General features: G+C 48.0%; 1 protein-coding gene across 5 annotated transcripts in view; it reads right to left on the bottom strand.

The window, feature by feature from the left end:
* The window catches only part of Tom1l2 (target of myb1 like 2 membrane trafficking protein), a 124,971-nt gene that overhangs the window by 14,724 nt on the left and 85,972 nt on the right, over window positions 1-24,275 (bottom strand). For all 5 annotated transcript variants that reach the window (XM_036195003.1, XM_036195004.1, XM_036195008.1 and 2 more), the window contains exons 5-11: window positions 20,049-20,183; window positions 18,240-18,398; window positions 15,370-15,486; window positions 6,877-7,010; window positions 4,310-4,358; window positions 3,733-3,856; window positions 922-1,039 (exon numbers count right to left, since the gene is read on the bottom strand). In XM_036195003.1, the coding sequence (XP_036050896.1) occupies window positions 922-1,039; window positions 3,733-3,856; window positions 4,310-4,358; window positions 6,877-7,010; window positions 15,370-15,486; window positions 18,240-18,398; window positions 20,049-20,183 (836 nt within the window). The remainder of the gene's footprint in view (window positions 1-921; window positions 1,040-3,732; window positions 3,857-4,309; window positions 4,359-6,876; window positions 7,011-15,369; window positions 15,487-18,239; window positions 18,399-20,048; window positions 20,184-24,275) is intronic.

A 24,275-nucleotide genomic window follows, 5' to 3' on the forward strand; every position in this document is an offset into this window, starting at 1 on the left:
CTTGGCCCTGGGCAGAAGCTAAGGACTCCTGCTGTCTGTTTCCCAGAAGATGAGGTGAGGAGACAAGTTTTGACAAGCTCACCCCTAGAGTCATTCCTCTACGACCTGAGATACCATACTTTTCAAAAATCCCTGCCTTGAGTAACAATAGTAAAGCAGAAGAGAAAGATGTCAAAGTGTTCAGGAAGTCCTCAAGGGAAAAGGCTTCATAAAGCCAAGTAATTATTTTACAAGCATCAGCCTCTCTGCTGCTCCGAGTGGATGGTATGCTATTTCCAGATGAAGGGGCTATCTGCTTTGGAGTCAGCTCCCCCATTTCTGATTGGCTCATTTCTGATTGTCCCAGCTGCTGTTGAGAAGCCTCTGTCCTGACCTTTTTTTTTTTTCCCCAATTGGTTGGATGCTGGAGCAGGTCTGGTTGCCTGCTTGCAGGGGAGGGACTAAATGAAGCAGGCTCTGTGGTGTGGCAGACAGCTTAGGGAAGCAGGATTTCTCATCAGCTCTGAGGGGGATGTAGGAAAGAGAGAACAATCCATGACTGACAGAACAGACAACCCTGGGCAAAGGAGAAGGGGAGATGGGGCTGGGACTCATTCAGTTTCAGCAGTTAACAAGTCCTCAGCATGATGTTTTTAAGTTTCTAGCTGTCTTTGTTAGTTTGTTTGTTTGAGACAGGTTTCTCTGTGTAACCATTCTGGCTGTCCTGGATCTCACTCTGTAGTCCAGGCTGGCCTCGAACTCACAGAGATCCGCCTGCCTCTGCCTCCTGAGTGCTGGGATTAAAGGCGTGTGCCATTATTTGCTCTAGAAGTCTTTAATCTGGGAAAGGAAAGGCTTCATCTTTTTTCAGTGTGACCAGGCTGAGACAACGCCCCCCGCCTCCAGTAACTGCAGAAAGCCACTGGAAAGAGCCCCACATACGTCTTTCGCTGTTCAGCCAAGGAGTTTCCTCTGGTCTGGGCAAACATGTCAAATCCCTCCTGAGGCTTGCACTGCTGAAGTGAGCTGAGGGTGCCACTGACACTCTCTGTCCCCAAGTCTGTGACAACAAAACAAGAAGCAGATGAGAACAACGTGGGTTTTTAAAAAAACCTTGTGAAAATGTTCTATAATTGTATTGTATTATCATTTTCTCTCTGCGTGCATGTGCGTGTGCGTGTGCGTGTGCGTGCGTGCGTGCGTGCGTGCGTGCGTGTGTGTGTGTTTGTGTATGCAACTCAAGTCATCAGGGTTGCATAGAAAATACCTTTATACACTGAGCCATCATCTCATTGGCCCCCAAATATGGGTTCTTAATGGAGTGTCCTAAAAGTCGGGATGGTCATCTTGTGGGTTAAGACATCATGGAGTTTCGAGGTTGTCCTCAGTACTCCCAGTACGGCACATAAGAGCCAGGGCAACCCAGGTGGGAAACAGGTTTTGCCCCAGTCTACACTGCTCCAGGAGGGAAAGAGGTGTCCTGGACAGAGGAGAGGCTGCTGGCAGTGAGAAGATGGGGTCAGGGACAGCATGCCCACAGCTTTCTCACCTCGCCCTTCTCAGGCGCCCCCACCACATTCACTCCGAAACACACTCTGAGGATCTGAGCCATGTGTTTAACCTGGAAGCTACTTCCTAGGTGCTGAGTCAGCGCTCAAGCACGTCAGGTGGAGTCAACAGGTCCTAGGCCTCGGGAGTTCACGTGTAACTCAACAGTTAGGAGGGCCAACCCTTGTAATGTGTGGCTTTTGATGTTGGGAGAGGTCAGGGTGGGTCCTTCAAGATGAGCAGAGCTGTGCTGCAGAGGGGAAGAAGATGGACAAAGACCATGGTTTGGCGAGCCAGGCAAGGGCACGTGTTAGCCCTTGAGAGGGATGAGTGAACGGCATGGCTAGAACGGGAGGTAAGATGACCAGTGAGGTAAAGCAGCAAATGGAAAAGCATCAGGCATTTTAAAGAAAGGAAACCAGTGGAATCCACTTTGAATTTTAGGTACTAAATGTGGTGACTTGAGCCCAGTATGGTGGCTTACACTTGAACTTGGGAGGCTGAGGCGGGAGGTTTGCTATGAATTCAAAACCAACTTGGGCTACATATTGAGTTCCAGGCTGGTTGTTCAAAAAGTCAGAGACAATATAGGGCCAGTGAGTAGCAAAGCAGGTAAAGACACTTGTCATCAAGGCTGATGACCTTAATCAACCCCTAAAACCCACATGGTAGAAAGAAGGAACCAATTCCCATAAGTTGTCCTTTGGACTCCACATGTCACAAACTCACACACACAATAAATAAATCATTGTAAATAAAAACTTTAAATATATGTCATCAGCTAGATATACTGAAGGCAAAGATATCTACTCTATTATGGATAGATGGCTACAGAGGAAATTGAGACACCAGAATTTTTGGGGGGTTTATTATTATTATTATTATTATTATTAGTAGTAGTAGTAGTAGTAGTAGTAGTAGTAGTAGTTGTTTTAATTTTATACATTAGCCATGGGTCCCCCTGTCCTCCCCCTCCTGCTCCCACCCCCACCTTCCCCCCAGCCCCTCCCCTCCATTCCCAGGTCCTCCAGGACCAAGACACCCCTGGGGATTCATTTAAACCTGAAAGACACTAGAATTTTAACAGCTGACAGGTCACCAGATAAAAGTCTAATTCAACTGAAGTGAAATGAATAGAGAATTATTTGGGGGGGACATAAAATCAAGGTAGAGGAAAGAATTTTGAAGGCCATGGTGGCTAGCTATACCAATATTAAAATATAATTTTGTATAACTTGGTATAAATGAAACATACAGAGTCCTTGACATACTTTCATTGTGGAAAAGTGAGGAGTTTCTTCTAAATTTCAGACAATAGAATAGGTTGATAGTATAGTTTGAGGTAGGCAAATATATCATGCCACCACTTTATGTTTCTAGCTCTGTGTAGGCATTGCTAATCCATCCCAGATTCTTCTTTTAAGGATTGATGTGTAACAGTTACCCTTAATTGTCAACTTCACATAACCTAGAATCACTTGACAAGGGAATTTAATGGGGAACTCTGGCTCAGGCTGAAACTGTGGTCACATTTGTGGAGTGTTGTTTTGATTGCATTAATGGAGATGGGATGACTCATCCATCCTGAACAGCAATATTCCCTGGGTTTGGGTTCTGGACTGTATAAATACAGAGGGGGACTGAGCACAAATGAGCATACATGCATTCATTCTCTCTGCTTTTGGCTGTGGATGTCACTAGTAGCATCAAGTTCCTGCCTTGACTTCCCTGCAGTGATGGACTGCAACCTGGAATTGTAGGCCAAATAAACCTCCTCTATGTTGCTTTTTGTTGGGGTATTTATTACAGTACCAGAGAAGAAACTTAAACAATGTGGCTTTAGCTGCCTTTCAAACCTATGTTCTGAGCAGCCAGTGAGGTGAGACCTATTTGCCACCTTCCGCCTAGTTCATAGTGAAAAATAAATCATTTCGAGCACTGAAACCCAGCAGGTTACTTGTCTTTAACAAAGTGAACAATTTCTGCATCCTCAGAGCTTCCTCCATCTCTCGTTTCTAACAAGGGTTGAACTTTAGATTTTAGGAAGTTAGTTATAAATTGAAGATGGTGCGATCAGCTGGGACTCAGGAACACACCTTCAAGTGGACTGCTCTAAAGGACCTCTCTGACCATCTAACAAAGACAAAGCTATCCAGGAGGAGGCCGGTAAGAGGGAGGCCCTTTCCTCTACTTTAGGACACTCACCCAAGCCTGCGAGTTGGGAGGAGAGAGAAGATGGGGGTGCTGTGCTCCCTACCATGGGGCTCACCACAGCAGGGGAGCCAGGGCCCAGGTCTATTAAGTTGTCTTCAGTTACTTCGCTCAGTACCTGTTGGGACATGAGATTGACAATGAGGTCAGCCTTGGGTCAAGCTCCAGCTACCCGGACACAGATCTGCACACACTCACCAGGAAAGGCATCAAAGCTGTCTCGCAAATGAAAGGTGGCTTTCCTTATCTACCTGAAGGGTACATGGTGGGCTCAGGTTATCAGTGAGCCCCATGCCCTGCCTTTCTCTTCTCCCTTCTCACATAGGGTAAACTGAGTCACTATACTGGTGACTCATTAATGTCTGTGGGCTGTTTTCCTGCTACTTTCCCATTAGGATGCCTGCTAGCTCTCCCCAGGATCCTTTCAAATAGAGCTTGCTCTGCAGTTACCCAAGAATTTGTATTTAGTCCCAGTTAGGAAACCAGAATCGAGGCCTGAGTAGGCGAAGTCTCTATAGTGTGTACTGGGTAGGTGCCCTCCTCGGAAAAGGGACGTCCAAAGGACACTTACTCCATTGCTGGCATTCTGAACAGAACGGCCGGACCTGTACCTCTCGAACCTAATGGAAAGAACAGACATAAGGAGAATATGAGTGAGGCCCAAATGGCTATGCTCATAGTCCTGGGAAGAAGAATGGGACCCAGGAGAGGCAGGGTACCTTTAGTAGAGGGAACCTCACATGTTCAACTGTGCCATGCTTCCCTTGACAGGGGCTCCTGTCTCACAGGTTTAGCCCCACTGTCTCTCCCATAAGCACCCTGATCTGGCATCAGGGACAGGGTATTGGCTGGTTCTTGGAGGATCCCACCAGAAGCATCCCTAGCCATCTCCTCATATATTTGGCCTCACTGCTCCTCCAGTCCCCGGAGGTATGATTGGGTTATTTGTGAAGCCTGGCAGTAAGTACACACCTCCCTCTACTCCATAGGTCTTTTCTTGGGGGTAATCAGCTTGTGGCTAAAATGCCCAAGCCCAAACTGAGGAAGAGACAGGGGGGCCTGGAGAAAGTCCTTGCCAGAAACCATGCGATGGTTTGTGCCAACTACATAAGGGCTGCCAGGAAGGTAAGATGGAGTGGCCCTACCAGGGACACTCTCCTCCACATCCAGTCAGCAGATGGCTGCAAATGGAGCTTAGCTAGGGCAACTACAGAAGAGCATCCCTCTGCCGGAAGTCATCCTCACACCCAGTAGAAGTTGTGAGGCATCCATAGGGGACAACAGGCTGTTCTGAGCCACATTTCAAAGTGCCAAATGGCACAGGTAAAGAGGAAGCCAACCACCTTACTCCAGTCACAGCCCAGGGCCAGAGAACAGAAACACAAAAAGGCACTGCTCTAGGCTGCCACCCCATCTGGTGTCATCAGCATCTGGGACAAGGCTTCCCAGAAGGAACAGTGTGACTAAGTAGGTGTACATTGCAAGGTTCGTGTTTTGTCTGTGCTTTAGAAAGTCTATTATGGTGCGTTGTGTGGCAGGGAGGGGTGCTTTAGACAAAGAGTGGAAACACTAAAGTACCAGAGAAAGCACATTTGGCTCCGGTTATCATCAGAAAGAAAAAGACAGAAAGGAAGAAAAAGGAAAAGTCACGTCTTCCTGAATCAATCTCAACTCAGGAAGGTGGGCAGACCTAAGTGAGCCATGGCAGCTCATAGACTGTACCTTTATTTATTTATTTGTTTATTTATATTTTTTGAGATAGAGTCTTGTTAGATAGCCCAGGCTGGCCTAGAACTCATTACGTAGCCTAGGTTTGCCTATGTCATGATATGTGATTTCCACTGTAGTTTTAGTCCCAGCACTCAGGAGGCAGAGGCAGGCAGATTTCTGAGTCTGAGGACAGCCTGGTCTCCAAAGTGAGTTCTAGGAAAGTCAGAACAAAGAGAGACCCTGCCTCAAAATAAATAAATAAACAAACAAACAAACAAATAAATAAATAAATAAATAGAGAGAGAGAGAGAAAGAAAGAAAGAAAGAAAGAAAGAAAGAAAGAAAGAAAGAAAGAAAGAAAGAAAGAAAGAAATCAAAAGAGCATGGTAGTGTGTAACTGTCATCTTAGAGTAGCTGGGGCAGGAAGATCAGGAGCTCAAGACCAGTCTGGGATATGGAGATTGTGTGTGTGTGTGTGTGTGTGTGTGTGTGTGTGTGTGTGTGTGTGTGTGTTCATCATTAGATGGGCATAGGACCATCCATCCCTACTGCCAGTCAGGAGCTAAGCCAGCTCTAGGGGTCATGCACAGTGTGGCCATCTTAGCATCCAAAACATATGCAAACACAGTGTCTGTCTTCTGTTCCTGATGATGTCAGATCATTGTCCTTCCGACAGACAAATACAGAAAGCTGTCAGTCGGCAGAGGGAGTGGGCCACAAGCCTCCAAGGGACACACTGCTGTCAGGCTCTTTTAATGGAGAAGGCTGGCTTAGAGTCAAGGCAAGTTACAACCCTGGGCCAACTGGGAACTGCCCGAATCAGGGTGCAGATGGGAGCTGTTCTTACCACCACCTACTTAAAGCTAGGTCTGGAAAAGATGCTTCTGACTTTGTCCTGTGGGAGGCTTTGGAGAGAGAAAAGAGGCTCCAGTTTGTCACTTTAAGTGGTCTGGCTACAGGAAGAATTGAAGGACTGTGTGTTTCCCCAGAGAAGCAGTGTTCACACGCTGCCTACTTCACTCAATACCCCAGACGTACTGACATTTACAAAGGGAAAGATCTTCTTTTCTTTTTTCAAGACTAGAAAGGAAGAGGAAACCCTTTTCTTTTGTGAAGGTTCCCCTCCTCCAATCCTTTTCAAATTCAAAGGGTCATCAAAGGAGCAGGTGCAGACCCGTCCCAGCCCTCCCTGGACTCACAAAGAGCAGAGGTGGATTCTGTAGTCAGCTACCTGCTGTTCTGTTCTCTGGAGAACAAGAGCACTGTTTCTGTCATCCAAGAACAAATGAGCATCTCTGATGAGCACTTTCCACCTCTAACACCTCCCAGGCTCTCAGTCTCCCTTCTCTGCTTTGTTTATGAATGAAATTCCTCTGATATGCCAATCATCTTTTTAAGGGAAAAGACCCCAGAGGACTCTGGCCCCACCTCTCATAGCGGAGGAAGACGTTGTTGAGGTCATCGTTGACATGCAGCAGCTCCTCGGTGACCTCCTCATTGGACACTCGGGAGATGAGCTCCACTATGCGGTGCTGCATGGCCCGGCAGGTCCTGTTCAACTCCTAGGAAACACATGCACTTCTGGCAGAGCCTGCTGGGAATGCTTTTCTCCCATTCTGCTGCCTTTGAAAGGATTTATACTGATTCTTGAAAGTCATGGAAGGAGTGTACATGCTTGTTCATAAAACCAGACGTGTACAGAATGTGAAGTAACAGCTCTCTTCTCTCCTGCCTCAGAGGAAGCAAGTACTTCTTCAGTAGATGGCAGGTGTGTGTGTGTGTGTGTGTGTGTGTGCGCGCGCGCGCACACACGTGCACATGTATATGTTAATACAAGTCATTTTAAAAAAGAATATTTTAATGTAAACAAATTTGAAAATCAATATAAGATACCTATAAAGATACAATTTAATAAAGTTATTCAAACAGACATATTCCTATAATGCCACTGAAAGCAAAATAAGTAATTAAATCCATCACATACAGAAAAAAGCCTTGGCACGGATTTATGACAAGGTACACTCGACCTAGCATGAATCTGGGTGGCTGAAATAATCCCATGATGCCCATTTTGCTTTGTCTCTTGTCTCTTGAGTGTCCACCTCTGTTTGATTTTGGTTCTAAAGCTGAACCATCACGCTCAGTGTTAAGGCTGCCCACATACTGTCCTGGCACCTCAGGTGTTAGTTGACTTCAACAGCTAACTACAAATCATTTTAAAAGATTTGCACTTATGTGTGTGTGCCTGAGTATGAATGTGCACCACATGATTACAGGTGCCCATGGAGGCCAGAAGACTGTGTCAGATCCCCTAGAAGAACAGGAGTTACAGGCAGTTGTAAACTGCCCAGTGTGGGAGCTTGCAATCGAACTAGAGTCCTCTCCCAGAGCAGCAAGAGTTCTGACTGCCGGGCTATCTCTTGGGTCCAGTACAAATTTTTTTTTTTTTTTCCGAGACAGGGTTTCTCTGTGTAGCTTTGCGCCTTTCCTGGAACTCGCTTTGGAGACCAGGCTGGCCTCGAACTCACAGAGATCTGCCTGCCTCTGCCAACCGAGTGCTGGGATTAAAGGCATGCACCACCACCGCCCGGCTACAAATAATTTTTAAGGTAGAAAAACATGATTCTTTGTGCCTTGCTTCTTCTCTTCAACATAATCTGCTCCTTTGTCTACTACTTTGTACAGATCACCTCATTCCTTTGCTTGTATGTCACACTGCACAGAGCTACTGTCGGACCTGTGGCTTGTGATAGCTCTGTCTTTGGCCAACCCAAACAATGCAGCAGTTAACATTCACACCAATTCTTACATACTTAGGCAAGCGCTTCCATAGCATGAGTTTCTCAGAAGCAGAATCTCTGAGTGGTTGGAGTAAAAGGCCCTCCACAACTGGGGCCAGTTTCTTTGCATTGCCACCAATGGCATGGCTGTACTCTACAACAGCGTGGATGCTGTGTGGTGGCATGCCCATCACCTGGCTAAGGCCTCAGAAGTGCCACACTTCTCACAGAGCTCTCTATTGGCCAAAGATGAGATACTAGCAACCCTCAGCCACCACAGGAGCCCTCTCAACCCTTCAAAGCAACAGCCCTTAAGACAGACAGACCCTGTACCTTACGGACTGGTTTAGAGGAGCCATCCTGCCCCAGAGCAAGCTCCTAGCTAGGCTCTTGTTTGCAGAGATCCTTAAGCACCTGGTAGGCCCCTGCCCTCTCGAACGCCAGACTAAGGATGAAGAAACATGGCAGGCTTGGCAGGCTGGCCCCTCAGCCTTCCTGTGGGCACCAGGGCCAAGGCAGAGGTGAAATAATGCTCCTAGACACTGGGGGGAGCTAATAATCCACTTAGCTAAGGGCACTAAAGCTGGCTTACCTTTCTCACAGCTCCACCCCAGGACTACCTTAGTCTGAAGGCCAAGGGTACCAGATCTAGTCAGCAGGCACAGGCAACCTTTGCTTCTTTTTGTCTCGCCACCCGCTGCCCTGGCTAGGAGACCTCTCTTCCCATTTCCCCAGCCCCAAGGCTAGCACATGGCGGGTACTTCCCACTGTTCCAGAGAGAATGGACAGCAGAGACGGGCAGCCTGCCTCTATCCACGAAGTGCTTCAACTCTCAATGCTGTGGGATTTGGATGTCCCAGGCCTGAGTGTGCTCTCTCCTCCATAGTGCTCAGCCTTAGGGCTCCACAGCACCCACCAGGAAACAAGGCCTGGCCCAAGGGGATCAGTCTGGAACCACTCAAACACAGCTGTATTAATCAAGCTATAAGCAGCCTGGACTTAGGTAGCTGAGTGCATACAAGTCTGAACAAAAAGATCCCTTGAGACCCCTCCATCCTGGATCTGGCCGCCTTACAGGATCTGTCGTTCTCTGTCCAGCCAGAACAACACTATCAGTTTCTTAGGCACCACACAAAGAAGTGCAGTGTCTGTACCTTCCAGATGTTTCTCTGAACGTGGCTCTCTAAAGATTCCTACCCAAGCTTTGGAGAAGGGAGTATGATCCCTGGAGTGGGCTCTCCAGCAATGGCAGACCCTACCACACAGGCCCAGGGCAGGAGAGCATGGCCCTGTCTAGTACCTCTGGCTAAGCAGCGATCTTTGGTGGTCCTTGTTTAGGGAAAGAGAAAGGAAAACTCAATCAGCTCTCATTCAAACTGTAGGCCAATGGCAAGGTAGAAACCAGAGGAAAGTCAGGGAGTGCTCTGGCATGTTATTACAAACAAGGCTCTTCAGAGCCCATGGGTCATCTCTAAACATACCTTAGACTTTCAAGAACTGTGGCCTCACACACTCACCCTATTGCTCAGGAACCATGAGGAGCTGACCCTCTGCCAAGAATGTCTTTTCTTTTCCATTAAACTCCTACTTATACTTCTAGACCTTGGGGTGTTTCCCCACCCCAATATGTCATCATACAAATTTCCAAAAATATATTGCCAAGTGTCAGGCATGGCACATGGCTTTATAGCACCCAGGACACAGAGGCAGGTAGGATCTCTCTGAGTTTGAGGCCAGCATGTTCTACATAGTAAGTTCCAGGACAGCTAAAGCTACATAGAGAGACCTGTCTGAAACATGAACACACAGGGCTGGAGAGGTGGCTCAGCAGTTAAGAGCACCTGCTCTCTTGTAGAGGACCTGGGTTCAGTTCTTAGAACTGATGTCAGCTCACACTCCTTTGGCATTCATATGGTAAATACAAATACCTGCAGACAAAACACTCATAAAATAAAGTAGATATATTTAAAAAATCCATCCATCCATCTGTGTGTACATACATATAATCAAAGGACCACCACTTCTATTTTACAGTGTCAGCTTTGCCTTGTAACTCCCACATTTATATCCTACCCACTCAGCGTTCACTAGAGACTCTGGCAGATCCTCCCTTACTACGACTCACACAGCATTCCAGACTCAACAGAATCCCGTTTGGAGGAAGGATTCTATTGCTTTCAAAGCCATTAGGAAAGTGCTAGAGGATTTCTGAAGAACAAAGACACAGACAGTGAGCTATAGACACTAAAACCCAGAAACACCTGCTCTGACCTTGCACTGGCTGCTTCTGTCTAGGTGGTGGGAAAGAAGGCTCTCCCTTTCCAGAGTCTCATAGGTCCCACTGTGGAAGATGCCTCCAGGGCTGTGATAAGCACTCTGCTTAGAGACAGGCTCACGGCCCCCCAGCCTTCTGACTCAAGGTCTCTGCACATCTCCTAACTTCAACTTTCAAATCACTGTTTCAAAAAAGGGTGAAAAAAGAAATGAAATCCCATATATGTAAAATGAAATAATTTCAAAGAATATATTAATAATCTAAAATTCACACGTTATTAATCACTGGTGCATCTATCTAATTCTAAAGTACAATGTGCATTTATTTATAGCTCACAACTGCCTGTGGTTCCAGTTCCAGAGGATATAATGCCCACTCTTGACTTCTGGCACCAGGCACACACATGAGACACAGACAGACATGCAGGTAAAACACTTATACACATAAAATAAAATAAATAAATCTTTAGAGAAGGTTGGGTTAGAAAGATGGCACAGTGTTTAAAAATGTGTACTGCTCTTGCAGGGGACCTGAGTTCAGTTCCTAGCATACACATAGGATGACTCACAACCACATAATTCCCAAATCCAGGAGATATGATGCCTTCTCTTGGTCTCCATGGGCACCTGCACTCATATGCACATACCCCCACACAAACACATAATTAAAAAAAAAACAATCATTTTTAAAAAGAAAAAAGAGATGGAGCAGGCTTCCTTTTCCACTGGACAGACTCGGGGCCAGGAATTCCTTCAGTGCCAAAGACTTCTGCTTTGGCATTCTCCTATCTCTGGTTCTCAGCAGCCAGTCACTTCTGCAAATGCCTACCGTCAGTCAGAACACTGTATCAAATACCCTCTTCGCTGCCTAGTTAACCCTGATGCTGTTATCTTCCCTTCAAGAGACAGTTTCATCCCTACCTCACAAAACAATCTTTTTATCCTCTAAACCCTTTTCAAGTCAAAGGAGCAGAGAATCCAGTCCTGAAAATGTCTCCTGTTGCAGCAGCAAAGGAGAAGGGAAGGAGGGATGGGTCGCTGGTGAGAAAGGGAGACCGTGAAGCTAAACATTTGGAATATGCCAGATTTTTCCAAAGAAAAATACCTTGGCCACTGTTTGTTGAAATGAAATGCAAAAAGTAAGTGGGGATGGCCACAAGCTACTTAAACGCATGGCATAGATTCATTTTTCATCTGATAAAGATCTATATAATAATCATCACTGCATAAGTTATTATTCATTGAAGACAGCTTCAAAGGCTCAACTATATCCCAGTGAAATGTACTTGGTTTCAGCTAAGGGCGTGTACTTTAGGAAGGACAATGACAGCTTTGCAACATGGTTCAACCCATGTGCATGTAGATGTGGGATGAAGATGGCACAGCATGCCAGTGGTGGTGCCCACCTTTAGTACTACCCACCTTTAGTACTAACACTTGAGAGGCAGAATTGGGTGTGTCTATGAGTTTGAGGCCAGCTTAGTCTATACAGAGCATTCCAGGCCAGCCAGGGTTACATGATAAGACCCTGTCTCAAAACAAAGAACAAAAAGAAGGTGCAGGATGACAAGAGGTGACAGCGCCTGTCTCCTGTGATAGGCCGCCTGTTCCTATACAAGTGGGATGCCAACAGCATGGGCTTTGGACAGTCTGTAGGCTTTACAGCAATCTTTGGATACTTAAGGCTCTACCCATGAGGGAAAGGTATATTCTCTCTCTGCTTTTGTCTAACACAGATCAAATTAAAGCTACAGGAAACATACTTGAGTTCAATGTGCAGAAGGGCTTTTCAACAATGGTTACAGAAGCTATGATTTATAGAGGACATTGCCCTGTGACAGTCATTTTCACAGTGAAGGCAATCACTCCACACACTGAAGCAAGAGATACAGGCCTAGAAAGGGTCTGTGCATTACCTGGAGTTTTCCAGACATGCATGCAATTATTTGTAAGTGGTGTACTCTGCCCTGCTGTGCTTAGACGCTAACCAGGATGCCTATTTGAAACAAACAGTGCTTTTTATGACAGCCGGAACAGCTTGTCACTGGGTTGTGAAGAAAAAGTGATCCAAAACTCTGGAGAGGAAATCTGGGCATAGGTGTTGAGCTGGACTAGCTGTCTGGAAGATGTTGCTCAACTTGGAAAGTGGAGGATCTGACACCCCCTCCCAGCATCTTACCTCCTGGGGCCTCAGCAAAGCTGACAGCACTAAGTGTTACTGGTCTTGGCCTTTCTTCAAAGACAGCCACTTTCCCAGGAATCCTCAGACAAGCAGCTCACAAGTTTCCCTGTTGCTCTCAGGGCTGTGGGAGGACATGCCTGGAAGAGCTTAGCCATAAGCAGGAAGCAAGCGGGATGCAACCTGCCCATCGTATAGCTGGCCACAGGTGCGTCCTGGGGCTGCCCCCTCTCCTCCTCTCACTCTTTCCCATCATCACCCTACACTCATGTCAAGAGCAGCTTGTGTCTGCTGGTGGGAACACTTGGGCTGCTGACGAATGTGCTTATTTCCAGGGCCCTGGCCAGCATTCTGAGCTCTGGTCTACTTCTGCTCTGAGCATTCTGGCTGTCTTCCATCTTCCCCAAGAAGTCTTGGGGACAGATTCTGACCCCACCATGTTCCAGGACAGTGGCATTTTCCCATATGGAAGGCTCGCTATTCTGGGGGAGCCACTGCCTGCTGGTTGCTGATTGCTGGGGCAGAAGAAGGGGGACATAAGGCAGTGGCCTCCAGCCAGGAAAAGTGAGTCTGTTCACACAGCTACCCATTCCTGCCTCCTCTACACCGAAATGACAGCCTCCTGCAGGCACCCAGACGCGGTCTTTCTCTGTTTGATTTATATGACAGCAGCGGGGGCCAGTAGGCTCTGAGTTGGAACAGAACAGAATGAAGGAAAATGTCATTGGAAGCAACCTATTTTTGAAAACTGAGCTGATGCCAGGAGACTAGGTTCTGTTATTTTTGGCTGATGGGCTTGTTTAAACAAACAAACAAGATACCCTACAATCTCTCTCTCTCTCTCTCTCTCTCTCTCTCTCTCTCTCTCTCTCTCTCTCTCTCTCTCTCTCTCTCTCTCTCACACACACACACACACACACACACACACACACACACACACACACACAATTTCTGCTGTCTGTTCTGGCTGTCTGAAACCATCTTGGTGGTGTTCAACCCACCTCCTACGGTCAGGATCTCAGTTCTATCCAGAGCAACAGCTCCCCACCCACAGAAGGAATTCCAACACTGACACAGCACAGTACCACCACATCATCCTGGACTGGCCTCAGATTCTTGTGTATCATGGGATACTTAGAAGAGCCCTCCTGCAGGCTAGGGTAGAGGCCAGTGTGGCATATTAGAGGGAGGCAGGCCCATGGAGCATAACACATGGCTGCCACCTGATGAACCAGGGGCCTGGTTTGCTCCAGGTGTCAGGAGGAAGTCTGGGAACCAGAGAGGGGGTACTCAGTGCTCCACATTGGGCTAGGCCAAAGGTACTCATCTCAGCTTCAAGAACAGCCTGATGTCCAGGTCCCTTGGAGGTGAGCAGTTCCCTTGTCTGTCTCTTGTACTTAGCTGGGAGCTCCCTAGAGCAGGAGCCATATCTTCTATTGTCTATGACCCTCAGACTACTTGTGTGGGACCAGGAGAAGGCCCTACCCAGCCTCGTCCCATAGGAACTAAGGACTTGGAGTGGGAAGTGGGGTTTCTAAGTAGCAGAACTACTAGGCATGTGTCTTACCAAAGTGCAGGACCATCAGAGCCTAGTTTCCCAGGTGGCCAGTGTGTGCATACAGCAAAGTGAGAGGTGTAGCACTCAGGTGGACAAGACCGCCAGACGGAAATAGCAACAGTAGTAGCAGGTGTATCATGAGGCACTCAGGCCAGGTCATCAAGCCAGTATGCCTCCTGATCTGTTCACTCATTCATCTTGCCTCTTGGAGGAGGGATCTGGTACTTGCGGTTCACAGCATCCTTTCTCTGCCCTTCCAGAAGGTCGCTCCCTGAAGATTAGTGCTACTGCCGTTTTTTATACAGGAGTCACTGCAGGCTAATGGGGTAGAGCTCTGTCCCTGGCTCTGAGCCTCACGGGCTCTCACCTAATTGCAGGGTGAGACTGCAGCCTGGCTTGCTCCTGTCTCCTTTTCCTGCCACGGTGGGCTGGAGGTGTGCCTCAGCAGGGAGTACTTGCCTAATATGCAGGCCCTATGTCCCAGCTCCAGCATCACCATCTATAGTGTCCAGAGGCAAAGAGGCAGGGGGTCGAGGCAGAAGCTTCTCGGGAACCACAGTGTTCATGCCCAGCCTGAGTGGTCCCAGCGGTGAGGCAGAGAACAGGAGCTCTGAATTTACCTCAGAATCTCCTGTCTTAGGATAAGAGAATAGCAAGGTTTCTCTATGCCATCGAGGCCCAAGGACTCTTATTCTGGGATGCTTATGACATAATAACAAGGGAGCAAAGCCACACACAAGACTATACACAGTGTGATTCCTACTCAGTGTACAAATAAATGAACACAACGAAGAGTCTAACTGAAAATACATCAAAATCTAAACTCCACTTAGTACAGATGGCTAAAAGCTAAGGAAATTTAATTTTTGTGTTTTGATAGACACTTATTCTACAACTGGTACTTTATAGTCAGGAAAAGGTTATTAAAGTAAAAATTGAAAATAGAGAGAGTGATACTGGCCTCTGTTCATCTCCAAGAAGTAAGGCTGACCATGAACCAACACGGACTTAGACCCCCTCCATTATGGTGCTGCCAGACTTGTCAACATGGTTGTGTGCCCAAGGAGGGTCCTGCCACAGTGTGCAGCAGGGGTACTCAGCCCATGCTTCTAAGATAAGGTTATCCTCACCTGGAGCAGTTCCAAATCAGAAGAATCCTCCTGCCCAGGGACCATTTCTGTTAACATCTCAGACATGACTTTTGTGTTTCCCCGAACAATGTCCAGCTCACTGCGCAGCCTAGCAATCTGCAGGTTAAGGAGAAGGCAGGAAGAAGGTCAGTCAGTCACAGGATCAGAACCAGTCAGCCCACGGCCTGAGACAATCCTGTCTACACTGAGATCACTTAGATCAATATGAACATGCACCACAGGAGAAGCTTATCTCCCTTGCTCTGCCTATTGAGGGCTAGCAGTATGGTGAGAACCACATGGGGGAGCCAGTCACCAGAGCCCCGGTCACTAGGCAGCACACAAAGAATGGTGTGCAGGAACAACACTGAGGTCGAAGGGAGCTGAGTACATCAGCTCTCCCTCCACGGGACCCTGAATAGGCCTTTAGCCTAACTAGGCTTCTATTTCTTCTCTCTAAAATCAGTGTGTGGTGGTGCAGGTGCTCCAAGATCCCCTAGGGCGGAGTCCCTATTGTACATGACCCTCGTGCTCACAGACTCTGCCCTGCCAGGGTCCTACCCTAAGGGAGGCTGGCCAGTGCCCACAGCATTCTTCTGATAAGGGAAGAGTAGGTGAGGAGTGGGAGCAGACTCTTCAAAGCTCCCCAACCTGCCCAGCCATCAGCATCCACAAAGCCTGAGCCTTCTCTCCCACAGTTGGCAAACTGTACATTGACTCCCTTTGTCCTCCAGTCCTGAGCTTCTGGTTACCTCCAGGGATCTCTAATTCTTTCAAGACATTAGTGGAAGCCACAGGGACCTTTTTGTCCACAGTGAGGATTGTAAAAGTTGTATAGGAATGCCATCATTTTCTGGCAGGAAACCAATGCACAGCTGACAGAATTACAACCTGCCTTGAGATGCGTGCAGAACCCTAGAAGAATTCAGTGAGGAAAGGATGCTGCAGCAGCACCATTTCCAGACATGGACCAGCCCTTCCCAAGCCTATCCCCTCACCTATGGGAAGGGGGTGATAACCTCCACACAGGCTGCTGCATGGCCTGCCTTGTGCCTGCTACACCTTGTTCACTGCATGCAGCTGGCCACAGGCAGGGCCTGTTCCTGTGGAGTCCCAGAGCTGGACAGAGTGGGTACTTAGCCTGCAGGAGACCTATTCCAGACCCATGCCTCCCTCTCCTAGAAGGCCTTTCCACTTTTCCCTGGCTTGCTCAAGTACAAACATCCACTACCAGTCTCTCACAGCCACGCCTGTGCTGCAGGATTCTCTCAGCAGATTCTTAGCTCTTCAGGGAAGGGAGTGGCAAGAAACCCACCTCAACAATCACCTGGGAGAAGCTTTGGGCTCCAAAAGGCTCTTGCCAGTCTCTGCCTCACTTGGGAGGTGGCCCCAGGGTCTCCTCAACATCTTGGTTAGGAAGTCTACCACTGACGGGCTCTGAAGCAGGCCAGGCCAGACAACGGCCTAGCTGTTCGAGCTTCTATTCTCCTCCTGGGGCAGGAGCACAGCTCTCAGGGTTCCTACACTTTTTACCTCTCAGGAAATCCTCTTGGCTATCCCAGCTGCTGAAGGGCCCTTCCTTGGCACCCATCACCCTGAAGTGAGCCAACGCAAGGGCTCTACCACCATCCAGCTTGAAATACTTTTTGCTTCCTCGGAGAAAACCTGGAGCTCTGTCCAAGGAAGCAGGGCCTAGAGCCAAGAGTTTCTGCCCACAGCTCCCCTTTACAAAGGCTCTGGCTCTGGGGGTGAAGAGGGGCAGCATTCAGTGACCCGAGTCCCACTGAGAGCATTGACTCCACATTTCAGCAGTGGGATTAGACGAGGCCCCAGTATTTGGTGGCCACATGGGACCATCTTCCTTCTGGGAACTAGAGTCAGGACCTGGTTACCTGCTCAGACAGAAGTTAGCTATTCTACTGAAGCCTTACATGGAGCAGGAGAACATGGCTCACACCTGGGCCTGTGTGACTCCTAGCTTGCATTCTGCTTGCATTACATGCTCTCCTTAGCATCAGCAGAAGGACAGAGCCCTAGCAGAACACTACTGCTCCCTACAGACAATTGCCCGAACCCCCTACTTGAACAAGGTTCCACAGTAATGGCACTGTAACAAATAGGAACTACAAATACTGGGTAATTTTTTTCCAAGTCTCTCCCATTCTAAAATTTTAACTAATAGAAATTATAGAGATTCAAGTAAAAAACAGTCTCCATAATTTCTCTAAAGATAAGATTCCACTGGCTTATTAGGAAGTAACCCTCAGACAGGCAGTGTCTGTACTGAGGCAGGAAGAGGTTTCTGGAAGGCTTGCCTGATCTAGCTGCTGCCTTCAGGGCACCTCACTGATTAAGTATGAACTGTGATGGTTGGCGCATCTCACAGATCCATGCTCACTTCCCCAAGTGGTGAATGCCCATCCACAGCAACTCTGCTTTGGACCTGGCTGTCGCTACCTTCCCACTTGGCCTACACATTAACCTAGCTGCAGATGGGCCACTGCTCCTGACTGTTCCGTGGCATGCCATGCCTCTGTGCTGTGTAGGTCAATGATATCCTCATTGATGAAGACACTGTCTGCACAGGCTTCAGCTGACAAGACCCCCGGAGCCCTCAGTGCCATAGATCCCAGCCACCTTCTGGGCCCTGCTCAGTCCTGGCTCACAGAATGCTCAGCTGTTTCCAATCATAGCAAGACCACACACTACTGCAATGACCTCCAATCTGTCTACTCCAGGGACTAGGCCCTTCCATCTTTGTGTCCCCACACCTAGCACAGTACCTGGAAGTCCAGGGAGACCTCTGTACCCTGGAAAGGGGTGAGGGGACAGTTGGCTGGCTTGCTTATGGCCTGGAAGCGCACAAATACCTGTTCTGAATTGGCTGTGATGGGGCCAGTCACACTCAGAGCCGGGGCCTGCAGAGTAGAGTAGGAAGCTGGAGAAGGTGAGGGATAAGTGCCGGTACTTGTCCTGGGCTGTGACTGGGACCTGGACATGGTGGCGGCTGGATCCATTTCTGGGACACTCTGGCATGACAACAACAGCAGTTTTTGGTTCACTTGGGTGCCTAGGTGGCTTAGCCTGACACCGCCCCGTGAACAGGAGGTGCTTTCAGTCAGAGTCCACAGGACCTCACGAGTCTCCCCATCAGGTCAGCAGAGTCAGCACCTCTCTCTCCCTCCCTCTCTCTACCTTCTGCTCCCCCTCCCTTCCAAAGGATGTGCTGCAGACAAGCAAAACGTAAGCCCAAAGGCCCCATGGGAAGCACTCTGGGAGTACCCCAGTCACTGGGTGGGTTGTCATTAAGGCCACCTCCAGATCGGGCTACTTACTCGCTTTTGCTAATCATGAATCCTTACTTGATAGCACCAGACTATACTGTGGCCTTTACAAGAAGACTAATATAGATGGCAGTCATGCAATTACTGAATGTTCTTATTCAACAATACTGTTCCTTCTGAGTCCTTAATGGAAGAATAAAACGGGTTATGTTTATACGACACAGCATAGTCACCAGCTTAGAGGGACCATAACAAGAATAATGCTTTGGGTCTGTGTATCCTGCATATTGGACGTTAACAGCTTAGATGCAAGATTGTAAAACATCGGAAGCAAACTTCTGCCCTCCGGGGTTCTCCCATTGTGCTGTAAGCCTGTACTTAAGACCTTCAATAAATGGCATTTGGCATTCAAAAAAAAAAAAAAAAGAAAGAAGAATGCTTTGGAAAACAGGATTCTTTATGCCCTCTACCCACTTAGGTTCTCAGATATCCTCAGCAACGTTAGCAGGTGTTCACACAAATATGTATGGCACACTGCCATCTGTGAAGTCTCCATGAGAGACAGGCAGACAGAGACCGGTAAGACCTTGTGAGCTGTCACTGGGGCCTCTTCAGACGGGGCTATCCTGCCTCCACTCCCTGGACTGGGAGCTGCTTCATGGCCAGCACAGGAGCTAACTTCCCAGAGGAACCATGAGTGGTACTGCCAGCATTCATTTAATCCTGAGACACAGCCCACTCCAGCCACTGTCAGCACTGAAAGAGGTCCATCAGGACGCTTCAACACAGCCCTCTTCCGGGTTTTGAGTCCCAAAGCTGACAGAATTCAGGAATGCCTGGCCTGATACTGAACGCCCAAGGCTTAAAATATATTTTAGATCCTTCTGACTGGGCTGGAATGTGGTTTTGTAATAGAATGTGTTCTTAGCATGTTCCATCTCCAACACCATATTAAAAGCAGAGAAATTATCCACTTGATATATACACTGCTGTATACTGACAGCTGCTCTTTGCCTCTGCTGAGTAAACATCAATGCTCAGAACCACAGGAAATAAGGACAGACTCTCATGCATGTTCTGCAGTCTTCTGGAAAGCAGGTGCTAATGACCTTATAGGACAGCTCAGCCAAAGCAGCCATTTCCACAAAAGCACTGAACTGAACCTTTATCACATCCCTCCACTGTCAGTGTGAAACCGGGAGAGACTCTGCTGACACTTAATCACCAGTCACCCAGCTGTCTCCATCTGCAGCCCCCTTGTTATGAAAAAGAAATGCCCCGGAGCTTTAAGAACACATGACAAGCTGAATAATGCAAAGGCATCAGCAAAAGGCTGGTACAATGCTTGGCTGTTCTACAGGCAGTCTTTCTAGAAAATACTAGCTGGAAGCTTACCCGCTGGGGTGTGTGGATGGGAGACAGAGCATCCAAGTCTGCCATGGGAAATTCAACTCCCTTCCTCTTCAGTTCTTCATAGATGTGCACAACGCCAGTGAGGTCAGGACTGCTCCTAAAGGCATCTGCCCACGCCTGGCAGGAGAGAGGAAGGCCTGTCAGGAAGTGGAAGTGGTCCTTCCACAGGGTGGCAAGGTGCTGGAAAGTCAGCCCAACCCTCTCGGAAGCTGGTGCTGCCCTACATGCCCTTGTACGACACACTGGCAAATCCTATGCTGCTCCTCTCCTGCGATCATTGCTGTGACACAGCTGTGGAAGGTCTGGCTTTCAACGATGCTGTCGAATGTGAACAAACTCATAAAACTTAATTCAGCATGTACTTTCTTGGAGAAGTGGAAGAGAAACAACACCTAAGTACCATGCAAGCCCTACGATGCAGGCATTTGTCTCACCTCAAGGAAATCAATTGCCAGAGCGGTTGAATTGAAGGAAGTGGGAGACTTAGTTTTCAATCTCTCTCTCTCTCTCTCTCTCTCTCTCTCTCTCTCTCTCTCTCTCTCTCTCTCTCTCTCACACACACACACACACACACACACACACACACACACACACACACACACGGAGGCAGGAGCTGAACAGAAAGAAAAGGAGAAATTGATGTGATGAGAAATCAAGGCTGAATCCAGTTTTCCTCAGCAGATCAGTCAATGCTAAAACCTGCCTGGCCCCATCCTGTCACTGCAGGTGAGATGATTTCAGCTCAGGGGCATAAGAGTCCATCGGGAGCCAGACCATGGCCAGTGGCTGGGGCTCACCCCACCTCCCAGGAGTCCTGTATCAACCTGGTGTTTTTCTTTTATGTTGTGCAGCTGACAGTTTCAACATACATCTGCCCACACACAGAAATGAAATGGAAAGTATCTTCAGCAGAGTCTCTTGAACAAAAAGAGTACATAAAAGAACAACTGTGAACAGGTTACCATTTCTGGTGATGCATGACCTTCTTAATAATTACAAAAACAATTCTGTTCTCTGGAAGATATCAAAGAATCAAATCCAGAAATTATCCAACAAGCTCTCCAGAAACAGGGTCCCCAATGCCACGTCCTTTACCACACATCTGTACCCAAAGGAAGAGATACTACTTTTTAGAGTATGTCACCATCATAGTATTTAATGGCCTATAGCCATGAGCTCCAACTAATCCTGAGGCAGCCACAGAAATTCTATCTCTAACTACCAGAGCCACTAGAAGTTAAAAGGCCATTTTCCCCAAAAGCTTCCTTAATTATATGCAATGCATCTCACACACTACAAACACCTCCACCAGCCTGGCTTTCTCTCCTTGATGCATTTATTCAATATGCATACTCGGGGATTTCACATCACCATGGCACCAGGACAGCCTAGCTCTGCCAATCCTTTTTTTTCTGTATCTGAAGGTACCTACAGAGGCTGTCAGCGAGACCCAGCTGGAGACCCATGCAGCCTCACTGCCTTGTTCTGTCCTGTTCTTCTAACATCATGAAGCCTGCTCCCACCAGCTCTGCTCTTGCTCCACCCTTCTCAAAATCCAGCTGAGTCTTGAGATTCAAGGGTTTCATTTTAGGGACCAAACTTGAGAGTCTGAGGGCTGGTGGTACAGCGCTTGCCTAGCATGCATCAGGCCCAGGTTCTATGCCCAGCCCTATAAAAAGAAATAATAAAAATAAATAAACTTGGGCAGAGGTGGGAGTGGGGTATCGCACACCTTTAGTCCCAGCACTCGGGAGGCAGAGGCAGGCAGATAGATCTCTGAGTTTGAGGCCAGCCTGGTCTACAGAGCAAGTTCCAGGACAGCCAAGTCTACACAGAGAAATGCTCAAAAAACCAAAGCTAAATAAATAAAATAGAAATAAATTCATAAATAAACTTCAGGAATCTAAAAACTATACTCACAGCCCACTGGGAGAGGTTGGTAGCTTTTCATGGTACCACTGCCTGCCTTTGTTTCCATAGAGAAACAAATGGCTCTGGGGACCTCCTTACTCCAACTCATACTAGAGTTTGAGAGGATGAGAAAAAAGATTACAGAACCATGCTATTCTCTCTAGGTATACACTCAGGACTCCTCCCCAGATTCAGACACACTCGGGAGCTGGGCCTGCTCTAGGGAACTGGGACATATCCCAAGGTGGGACTATCAGGTTTTCCTCCTGCCAAGAGCTCAGCCCTGGACACAACAGAGAGCTGGGTCTGTCTCTTCATGTAGAAGACTGCCCTCCATATAAGTCTGATAGGTGGCTCAGGACCAGGGGACAGAGCTAGCTTGTGCTTTGGAAGGAGCAGTTGCTATGCCAGGTGGCGTGCAGAAAGAAGATGTGAAGGCTCCCTGATCCCTTCTGTCACTTCCCAGGTCCAGTCATACCCTGGGCCAGAGTGACCTGGGCTTCTGGGAGGGTCTGCTTTGTCAAGACAAACTCTCCTCGGTAGCTAGGAGAGCAGAGTTGGCATGAATTTGTAGACAAGAAGTCTGGGTTAATAACCCTATCCCCACTTGCCACAATGCCAGCTCCTGTCTAGGACCCCTGGGCAGCCTGGGCCAGACTGTTGAAAGCAAAGCATATGCTCACAACAGTAATCTCCCCGAATAAGAGTCTGATGCCAACAGAGGGACAGACAGGGAGGAGAGATGCAGTTTAAAGGAACGGCGGCTATGGGTGAGGACATGGAGATGGGAGAAATTACTGCTGTCACATGTTCCAGAATCTTCTAGGGACATGCCTGAATAACTGTTCTCGTCTCCCTGACTAAGTCAGGCATCTTTAAAGGTACACACAGGTCTCTTGCCCTTGTACAGGAAAAGCAGTCAGTTGTGGTGATATAGTGTGTATCAAATAAAGCTTGCCTGAGCATCAGAGGACAGAGCCAGCCACTAGATTAAACATAGAGGTCAGGCAGTGGTGGCACACACCTTTAATCCTAGCACTCAGGAGGCAGAGATTGGTCTGGATCTCTGTGAGTTCAAAGCCAGCCTGGACTACATGAGATTGATTTCTCTAGGAGAGAAACAGAGCCAGGCAGTGGTGGCACACACCTTTAATCCCAGTACTTGGGAGTCACACGCCTTTGCTACCAGTATTTGGGAAGCACACAAGCCATTAATCCCAACACTAGGAAGGAAGTAAAATGGCTGGGTGGAGAAAGGCACAGAAGGCGTGAGGAGACAGGAACTAGAGCCCTTTCGGCTCAAGACTCAGAGGCCTGCAGTCAGAGGATTCATGGAGATAGGATCTCGCCTTCTAATCAGCCTGAGGATTTGGTAGTGGTGAGAAGTTTCTCTAGTGGCTTGTTCCTTTGTCTCTCTGATCTTTCAGCACTTACCCCAATATCTGGCTCCGGATTTTTTATTGTAGTAACATTTTGGGATTTGAGCAACAGTTAAAGTCAATCGATGTTAGGCTAAATTTAATTGAGTTCTCAAAATTACTAAGCATCCTTTTCTTCCTCCTTCAGAGAAAAGAGGAAAGATGGCCACGGAGGCTGTCAACAGACAACATGCCCATGATAAAGTAGGGCCCCTACTGCAGTCTGAGCCAAAGAATCCTCTTTAGGGGCGCTGAGGCTAGTTTGAGAGGTCTTGGTCACCTGAACCCCTGACCTGAGACCCAGGGTCAGTAGAGAGGGTAGAGGCAGAATGACTCCCGTGTGAGCACCTTATCAGGAAGTGGGCTCTGGTGGTAGCAGTTCTGGCATTCTCCCAGCTTCTCCAACACCAGCACTGTTTAGCCAATGCCATGGTGGCCACTTCACTAGAAGCCAAGGTCTTTATGTAATTTCCTCCTTTCCTGTCTGTGCCTTCAGAATTTGGAGGCTGAAAGACCCAAAGGCGGGGCTCATGGGAAGACGAAGGTCAATTTGTGCTTCAACTTTGTGCCGCACTGTAGACATAACATGGCTATTCTGTCCAAGGTTTGGAGTAGTGACATTCAGAGCAAGAGGTAAGTATGGATTTGAGCCATGGGTCCTGGAATACCTCTGGGCAAAGGAGGCTCTGTCCTCTTCTGCCCATGCCTCAGTATAGGCTTTCTGTTCCCAGGGGACAAAGTCCCCAGGAAATTGCCAGAGGCCTTCACCTGAAGCAGTGTAGTCAGCATGCTTCTCAGGGATGAGTCTCAGGGGCCACCAGGTATCTGACACTGTCAAAAAACACAATCTCTCAGACCTTTCCAGACTCCCTCTCCATCC

The sequence above is a fragment of the Onychomys torridus genome, chromosome 8 (genome assembly GCF_903995425.1).
Source record: "Onychomys torridus chromosome 8, mOncTor1.1, whole genome shotgun sequence".
Classification (NCBI taxonomy): Eukaryota; Metazoa; Chordata; class Mammalia; order Rodentia; family Cricetidae; genus Onychomys; species Onychomys torridus.